Raw genomic sequence first — 10,000 nt, 5'->3', positions numbered from 1 at the left:
AATGTGAGTGGTGGAGTCATGCATCAACACCTGAACCAGGAAGTGAGAGCATGGGAATAAACTTACAAGTCATCACAAATTTTACGGAGCTCTGATACCTAAATGACTAGAAAATATTTGTAAGTCAATTTTATATGACATTCAAGAAAACGTGCACATACATCAAAGTATTTAAATGATCAGAAAATTTCTTGCTTAGTAATTATCATGAGTCTAAATTCACCCAAACAGTGTTTCTCGTTGCATTAATAACAACACTTATCTATTTTCGTCATTCTCATTACCATCGTGAAAAAAATGGAGGCATTTGAATCCTTTGTAATATTTTCGCTATTAGTTTTTAAAAAAATTGTGATTACTCTAAGATTTTTTTACGAGAAATGTTTTAAAAACCAATGAAAACTACATTTTGTTATTCTATTGAATCAGACATATTCATTAGTCTCTAAGATCTCATCTTTGATGTTTCGTTTGCCGAAGTTAATATCCTAATATGATGAATTACCTTAATTTTGATACATTTGAATATGATTTTGCAAGAGGAACCGTCATGGGTCGTGAATAGTATAATGATCAAATAAACGATCCGATTAAAATTACTTATATATTAATCGCTTTTTAAAAATGTAAATGTTTGTAGCTAGTCCGCGCCACCGTCCGAACGAATATAACGAGATCAAGTTGCCGAGGAAAACACTTGGTATTTTTATTTCTTTATTTGCGCATTCTCGTCGGCGTGATTAAACACTTATCTTATACATTTACGAAATATCGTATTATGCCTTATTTCTTGTAAAATCCTTCTTATCGAAAGATTCCTCATCATCTGCCGCCTCTTACGTAAAATTTCCCCTCATTGGAGGTTTGGCAACTCGTTAAATAACACCTATGACATAATAGCACCCGAATAGTCACCGGTTTGGTTGTCAATTATAAGATCAGAGGCGCTGGCAATGGCGGCTCTTGTTTCATGGCGGAGGTGCTCGCTCCTCGAAATTCGTCTACGTTGTCGGTTATCTAAGAAACGACTCATTTTCTTTCTTTAAACGAATAGTCACGTAAAATAACTTTATTTTGTCAGGAAAAAAAAAAACAAAAAAAAAAAAACAATGCATTGCTGATGTATGTAGAGAAAAATAAAATAAAAAATGTAAATTTATATATAAAGAATGAGTATTCATATTATAAAGTATTTATATATAATTTATATATAAAGACTGAGCTCATTAAATTTGGATTTCTTATGGGCACTTATAAGACATTTAGACCAATCACCACCCGAGACGTTGGTTGAATTTGCTTTGCATTTTTGACAAGCATTCTCCTCACACAAATATAGAAATACCAGTCGGTTTTGTGCGGTGTCGTCCTTTTCAAGCTGAGTGTGACAGAACGGTTTGTTCTGCCTTGTCTCTGCTCAGTGCATGAAACCTGTCGTATGTTATTGGAGTTCTCCAAACATGTTATAAACAATATTATAAACAATATTCCTCTGAACAGTTACCAAAACTTTTTAAACACCCCTCGTATATATGGATCCGTAAACATGGATACATATATATACAAACACACACACACACACAAACACACACACGCTCGCACTCAAATACACACACACGCACACTCACACCCAAACCCACACAAACACACACACTCGTACCAAAACACACACAAAAACACACACACTCGCACCCAAACCCACTCAAACCCACACAAACAAACAAACAAACAAACAAACAAACAAAAACTTCCCCCGTTCTCTCTTTCAGTCTACGGACACGAAGCAACGTCCAGTCGAATCTAATTGAATTTTGATCTGGTGATGGTCGCTCGCCGCTTCCATTCTGGCGCGAGTGCTTAGGACGCCGTGAAATGACAGTCTTCTATTGAATCGGGTGTTCTCTGTTGCCGCCAATTTTCTCTTTTAGTTTTTTTCTTTGCAGAATGAAATCTTTTGTTTCTTCATACATGTATATGTTTGTATATATATGTATATATATGTATATATATATACATATATATGTATACATATATATAAATATATACACATGTATATATATATATATATTTATATATATATGCATATATGTATGTATATATACATATATGTAGATAAATAAATAAGTATATATATATATATATATACATATATGTATACATACATTTCTATATTTCTCTCTCTCTCTCTCTCTCTCTCTCTCTCTCTATATATATATATATATATATATATATATATATATATATATACATATATATATATATATATATGAATAAATATATATATTATATTATTATTTTTTATTTTATTTATTTGTTTATTTATTTTTTCTTTCTACAAGTTTGCGTTTATCCCCCCACCCCTTTTTCGCTTGAATTGAAAAATAATTATTCTTGTTTTTCTTGTTTACCTTTTCGCTCTTGCGGTGTTTCATTTTCCCATTTTATTCGTGCATTAACCTTATTGTTTTCTTTCTTATATTTTGTAAAAATTATTTTTCTTTTACCTGTCTTTTTCTTTCATCTCTCCACTTTTTTTTCTCTTACCTTCTTCCATCCTTTTTTATTGTATTCATTAATCATCATCCTTTTTCCTTAAAAGATTCCCGTTTTTTTTCCACTTTTAAAAATAAAATCTTCCCTTATAACATCACATTTTTCTCCCTAGCACACCATCTTTTTCCCTAGAATTGTTTTCCCTATTTAAAACAATCATTCTTTCTTCCCTGTCACATTGAGGTTTCTCCCCAGACACACCAGATTATCCCTAACATATTTTTCATTCCGTTTGGAGCAGAAATTACAATAAAAAGAGATAAAGTGAGAAAAAAATGAGGGGAAAAACAACAACAGGGAAAGCACTCATCAGGAAATAAGAGGGAAGAGTGACAGCGGGGGAAAAAATCCTCGAAAACTCTAGTGGAAACACGCACACACACACACACACACACACGCACACACACACACACACACACACAGTTAGATGTGACATACACCCCGTATCCACACAAGGCTTAAGAATCCTCTACCCTCCCTACGCACCCCGTCCTCCCATCGCTCTGCCCCCCCCCCCTCTCCACCCCGTCCTCCTACCACCCATCCATCGCACAGAACAAGCATTCAATCGAAGCAAACAAGCGAAAAATGAACCAAATCAACCAACCAACCAACCACATCAATAAAGCAAACAAACAAACAACCAAACCAAACAATCGAAAAACAAAAAAAAACAAAAAAACCTAGACAACCAAACAGCCCCCCCCCCACCCCCCAAAAAAAAAAAAAAAATCAAGCACGCAAGCAATCAGCCATCCCGCGACAAGAAAGACCCTCCCAAGCATCCTCTCCTTCTTCAGGTCCGCCGTCAGCTGTTCCGGGCGGGTTGTAATTCACCGCCCATTATCCGCGTCTTCTTTACCCCGAGCATCCAATTATCCGGCGGGGGGAGAGAGAGAGGCCCCGTTTAGCGACGCCGGCGGGAAGTGGCGAGTTCCGCGAACGGACGCAATTGCGATCGGGGAAGCGGAGGGAAGTGGTTGCAATGCGCGTGGATGAAACCGCGATGAATCAGTCCCCCCGAAGCGGAGGAGTATTCCAAGCACGTAAAAAAGGTAAGGAGAGAGTGAGTGAGAGAGTGAGTGAGTGAGTGAGTGAGTGAGCCAGTCAGTCAGTCAGTTAGTTACACACACACATACAGACACACACACACACACACACACACACACACACGCACACACACACACACAACACACAAAGTCCTACTCACGTCAAAATATGATCTCATAAACAAAACAAATGAAAGAAATCAATCAATAGATAGAGCAATAGATAAAACAGAACTACAACGTGAAAAGACCACAAGACTAAGACCCCACAAGACCACAATCCCCAAGTACCACTCCATACGTACCTGTGCACCATGTAGCGTAGCTCCCAGGAGACAACATGAAGCTAAGGCGCCTATGGTAACCACTCCCAGAAAAGCCGAATTTCTTAGTCTTGCTTGGTAGCGTTCGTAGACGTTTTTCAGTTCCATGTCTGAAGTGTGAAAGAGAGAGAGAATTAACTTCACGTTTTTTCTTCTCGTCTTATCTGTAGAGGTATTAACTTATTTGTGCATTTGCTTGCTTGCATGCTTGCTTGTTAGCATATATATATGTTTATTTATTTATATGTATGCATATATATATATTATATATTATATATGTATATATATATATATATATATATATATATATATATATATATATATGTATGTATACACACACACTTTTAATATATATATATATATATATATATATATATATATATATATATATATACATATATGTATATCTATACATATAGATATATATATATATATATATATATATATATATATATATATATAAACATATATACTCATATACATACATATATGTATATATAAATAATAACAATGGTAATAATAATAATGACGGTAATAAAATACAAATAAAAAAGAAAAGAAAGTCTAAATATAACATTACCAACAACAACATTACCACCACTACTAATAATATTGATGATAATGATTAATAGAACAATACTAATGATAATAATAATAATAATAATAATACCATATACAATAAAAATGATGATAATGGTAATAATGATAATGATAAGCAAAATTATGTTCATAATAATAATGATGATAATTATATTATTATAAACACTAATAACTGAAAATGTAAAAAGTAATGATAATATCACTAAGGAAAATAATTACAAGTGTAATAATACTAATGGTACTACTACTACTACAACTAATGATTTTGATAAGAATGATAACAACGTTCATAATGATAAGCATGATAATGATCAAAATAGTGATAATAAAAAATAATAGTAATAATGAATATAATAATGATGGTGATAATAATAATGATAATGATGATAATAATAACAATGATAATGCTAATAAAGAAAATAATAAAAATAAAAATGCAAATTTAAAGGTGGAAGAAGAAACTAAACAAAGTGGTACCAGCTTTTTTTTATTTATTTTTTATTTTTTATTTTTTTTATAAGAAGTGATCCTACACTAGAAAGCACCGACAAAGAATGAAACAAACATAGGATAGAATAGGATTATTGGAAACGTAAACACCGATTAGCAGACGAGGTAAGGATGATACACGTGGATGGTTGGTGTAGAGATTGAGGTAATAAGGCACAGGTACGAGGACGCAGATGAACAAGAAGAACATGAGAATTCGGAGATGGAACAGGTGGAGGAACTCATGACAGTCATAACAGGGAGGAGACATATTGCTAGAATATGTGTTTAATAATATCCGGTTAAGGTTTCTCCAAAGTTGCGATATATTGAATAAAGTGAAAACAACAAACACGGGGATCAATATCATATCTATCATCCTAACAGAAGTACACACACACAGATACAATGATAAGGACAGAAGTTGATATCGTAGCGAATATAATTGGATACAAGCAAAAAGACAACAACGGAAGGAGAAAGAAAAACACACACACTTGAAAAGGGTGCAGTATTAGACAAAAAAAAACAGATGTTGCAAAAAGACCCGTGGCAACTCAACAGGATGAAAAGAAATGAATTGCTCAATGAAGGGGCCAAAGAAACGCTTGACAAAACCTACTACATAAGTGAAAAGGGCATTGAAGCGGTGCGTGAAGAGGTACAGCATAGATTGGTCGCCGTGAGTGCAATGCAACATTCGAAATATATAACATCCGGACGAAACAGAATGGAGAAAATCGCCTATTTTGATTCAATCAGATAGAGTTGTTTGATGAAACAGAAGGGAGAGAAAGAGTAAACGTAGTACCCGATTGAGAAAAAAAGCAGAACGTTTTGGAATAACGCATGGGACAAACCAGATAATAAAGATGCTGAATGGCTAAGGAAATTAGAGGAAGTTGTGGGTGAGATAAGGAGGCAAGAAAAAATACAATTGACTCGGTCAGAGTAATGAATCAGATTACGTGAATGCTGAGCCGGAAAAGTCAGGGTCCGGATGGAGTTCAAGGATTCTGGATTAAGAACTTGACCTCATTACACAGCAGATTAGGAGTCAAATTGGACAAGTGTCTCCAGGGGAATAGTGTACCCAAGTGGACGGTATTGGGAAGACAGTGCTATGTGTCAAGGAAATGGATCAGGGAAATACAGTGTCCAATTTTAGGTCGATCACTTTTACACCTTTATCATGGAAACTATTGACAGGTGTATTAGAAAAGAAAAGAAAAAAAGAAAAGAAAAGAAAAGAAAAAAAAATGTATAGACACTTGGAAGAGAAGACTCTGTTGCCATGAGAGCAGAAGAGTTGCCGGAGAGAGAATAAGGGTACAAAGGACCACTTACGGATTCATGAAACGATAGTGAAGAACAGTAAAAGAAGATTAACGTCGTTGGGGGTTTACGGACATCGATAAGCGTGCGATATGGTGCCTCACAGCTGAAGAGAAGAGGAGTCTATGGAGGTGTTTAGGGTGCCAATAAATATGAGACGTTTCATCAGATCGAGCATGAAGGAGTGGAATGCAGATTGAACAGCTGGGGGACCAAGGATTAGGAAATGTTAGGATAAGACGCGGTATATTGCAAGGAGAGTCTTTATCACCACTTTGATTTGTTTTTTACGATGATTCGACTGACATTTATGTTAAGAAAGATAGAGAGAACTGAAAAAAAGTGAAGAGAGAAAATGAATCGCTTGTTATCTATGGACGATCCTAAACAGCTTCGTAAATACCATAAGGATATCTTCGGATGAATCAGAATGTGATTTGGTTTGTCGAAATCTGTTGTATTGATAATGAAAAGAGGAAAGGTCTGATGGAAACATGAGTAAAAGTCTTGAAGAGGGAAGTAGATACATTTTTTTGTAATCTTGGAATAGGACGAAATAAAACAAATGAAGGATTAGTTAACTAGAGAATAAGAACTATAATAAAGTCAAAACTTCATAACTGGGATATGATATCAGCTATCAACTCAAGAGCTGTGCCAAACTGAGGGTATGAAGTCTGACAAAGGCGGAATTACAAGCATTGGATCGCAAAACAAGAAAGTCGATAACGGTGTATAAAGTGCATCACCCATGATTGGATCTCTAATGAGGAATGGTAATTCTAATGATAGTGATACCTATAATGCTAATAATAATGATACCAATAAGGATAATGATAATAATGATAATGATACCAATAATGATAATAATAATGATACCAATAATGATAGTAACAATAACCAAATATTATACTAACAAGAGGAATAGTAACGACTAATGATAGAAGCTATATCACTGATAACAATAAACGTAATTAAAAAACGAAAAAAAAGAACGAGATACTCAGCAAAGAACACCGAAACGCTGTTTTAGTTCAATGGGTGCTGGGTCATTTTTTTCTCTCTCTCCCGCGAGGCCACCTTAAGAGTGAGAGGTAGTAATTTCCGTAAATCTTTAAACATGGAAACTCTGTTTATAGACACTTTCTGTGGAGCCTAATTACGTAAATGTTCTTTCATGCTATATTCCATTTTTCTGAGGCTAGTAAGCTAGTAAACTAGTTTTAATCGAATTTTTACTCGTTATTAATAGTTTCACAACGTCTTAAGCTCTAAACCTCCGGAGATGAAACCTCTACTGTGTCGATGTGAATTATAATGCCTGAGGATTATAACAGCTATTATACACGTTATCTTCTCGTATTCAAGGGCTTTCCAAGGTTTTATTTCCTTAATGTGAAGAATAATGCCTTAGATTTTTCTGTCTTTCCTTTTTTTTTCTGTTTTGAGTTGTGAGTGCTTAGTGTCTTTGGATTTGCATTTGTCGTTGTTGTTTTTTTTGTAGCGAGGTTTCGTATGGTGAGGAGCTGTATTTGCGATTTTTTTTGTTTTGTTTCAAGCGAATTGTTTTGTTTGTTTGTATTTGAGATTTTATGTAGCGAGGTTTTGTATGGTGAGGAGCTGTATTTGCGATTTTTTTTTGTTTCAAGCGAATTGTTTTGTTTGTTTATTTGTTTGTGATTTGATTATTATTTCGTTTTATTTTCAGCTAGATGAGTACGGTATCTTAGCTGTATTTTCAGTGAGAATTTCAGGTAGTTACTGTGGTCGCTATATACACACTCACCTTAAAAACGGAAGTGTTATCATTTTCATCTTTATGTACTTTTTTGGTTGATTTGATTTATATCTTTTAGTATTTGCAGTTATTTTAGGAACATCAAAGCATATAAAAACACTGTTTTTTTTACAGTTACAAACACTCACACATCGACATCACACACTATATATACACTGACTCACTATTCGAACATAAAAGTTTTCCTTTATAATATATATTATCGTCAAGGGTGTGTGTAGATGGAGTGAGGGAAAGAGAGGGGGAATGTCAAAGAATGAAAAGTTGTAGTGTGGAGTAAAGGCGGTGGAGTACAAAGGGTACATAAAAAAGGAGTAGTGGTATGTGGATGTATAGGGGATTGAGAGGGAGAGTGGGAAGAGTGTAGGAGGGGACAAAGAGAGTGAGGAAGTGTGAGGAGGAAAGGGGAGAATGGAGTGAGGGGAAAAGAGGAGGAAGAGGAGAGAGGAAGGGGAAAAGAGGAGAGTGAAGGGAAAAGAGGAGGAAGGGGAGAGGAGTGCGTGGAAAAGAGGAGGATGGTGGAGAGAGGGAAGGGAAAAGAGGAGAGTGAAGGAAAAATGTGAGGAGAGTGGGGGGAAAAGAGGAGGAAGGGGAAGACAGTGAAGGGAAAAAAAGGAGGAAAGGGAAGAGAGTGAGGGGAAAAGAGGAGGAAGGGGAAGAGAGTGAGGGGAAAAGATGAGGAAAGGGAAGAGAGTGAGGGGAAATGAGAAGGAAGGGGAAGAGAGTGCGGGGAAAAGAGGAGAAAGGGGGAGATAGTGAGAGTAAAATAGGAGGAAGGAGAGGAAAGTGAGGGGAAAAGAGGAGGAAGGAGAAGAGAGCGAGGGAGAAGAGGAGGAAAGGAAAGAGAGTGAAAGGTAAAGTGGTGGTAGGGAAAGAGAGTGAAAGGAAAAGAGGAGGAAAGGGAAAAGAGTGAAGGGAAAAGAGGAGGTAGGGAAGAGAGTGAAGGGAAAAGAGGAGGAAATGGAAGAGAGTGAGGAAAGAGAGGAGGAGAGTGAGGGGAAAGTGAGGGAGAAGGGGAGAGAAGTGGAGGCTGGTTTTGCGGTCATTCCGAGGTAACAGATGAGCTCTCTTAATTAGCGTTTGAGAGTAAATGAACCATAAGTAAACTGTTCCCGTTATTAAGTGCAAGGGCTAATGGTTGCCCTGCCTTAGTTCTTAGCCGTAAATTGGTGACCTTTGCTACCATTATAGGCCTAATTACCCCGCCTCTCTCAGGCCATTCGCGAGACAAAATGAGGAGAAAAAAAAAAAGAAAAAAAAAGGGAAGAAAAAGAGAGAAAAAAAGGGGGGCGGGATATGTATCGATTAAATCTTTGATACGAATAGCAACTATGGAACTTATAAAAGGTAAAAAAAGAAATATATTTTTTTAAAGTATGAAGAAAAATCATAAAATGACTGATTATTTTTTCTCAGTTCAATTCATTGTATGGAAGGATACAGGTGCTCATCTAATAGAAGTGATAAAACGTGATATTCCTCCTAAGAATCGGACAATCAAATAGATTTCAAGAAAGGGAAAGCAATTGTTCAAAAGAAGTTATCTATTAACAAATCTCACACCAAACAATGGGCGTTATGTCTACATCTTTTTCTAACATCTTATCAAGGCTTCAGGTTATTAAGCCATTTAACTATATATAATGCAAAATGTAAAACAAAATTTCTTCCTGAGAACCCACAGCCCACTTTATTACAAGAGAGGAAGTACATGTACATACAGGTTTTTATGTACTAACAAAAATCATGTTATTGATATTAAAAAAAATAAAAAAAATAAATAAATAAATAGATGAAAAAAAAAATGGTTATAAAATAAATAAATGCTGAAAATAGGTGTACACTGATTTAAT

At 35.4% G+C, this 10,000-nt stretch overlaps 1 protein-coding gene across 1 annotated transcript in view; it reads right to left on the bottom strand.

Annotated features, from left to right (window-relative positions):
• Window positions 1-10,000, bottom strand: part of LOC122256199 (adenylate cyclase type 2-like) — a 373,607-nt gene that overhangs the window by 192,013 nt on the left and 171,594 nt on the right. Inside the window, exon 2 of the mRNA XM_086547072.1 lies at window positions 3,908-4,035. Within this exon, the coding sequence (XP_086403198.1) occupies window positions 3,908-4,033 (126 nt within the window). The 5' untranslated portion in view covers window positions 4,034-4,035. The remainder of the gene's footprint in view (window positions 1-3,907; window positions 4,036-10,000) is intronic.

Source organism: Penaeus japonicus, unplaced genomic scaffold (assembly GCF_977035675.1).
Source record: "Penaeus japonicus unplaced genomic scaffold, GWHDUDI00000001_assembly GWHDUDI00000002, whole genome shotgun sequence".
Lineage (NCBI taxonomy): Eukaryota > Metazoa > Arthropoda > Malacostraca > Decapoda > Penaeidae > Penaeus > Penaeus japonicus.
Note: the sequence above shows the minus strand (reverse complement) of the source record. Positions and strands in the feature narration are given on the sequence as shown.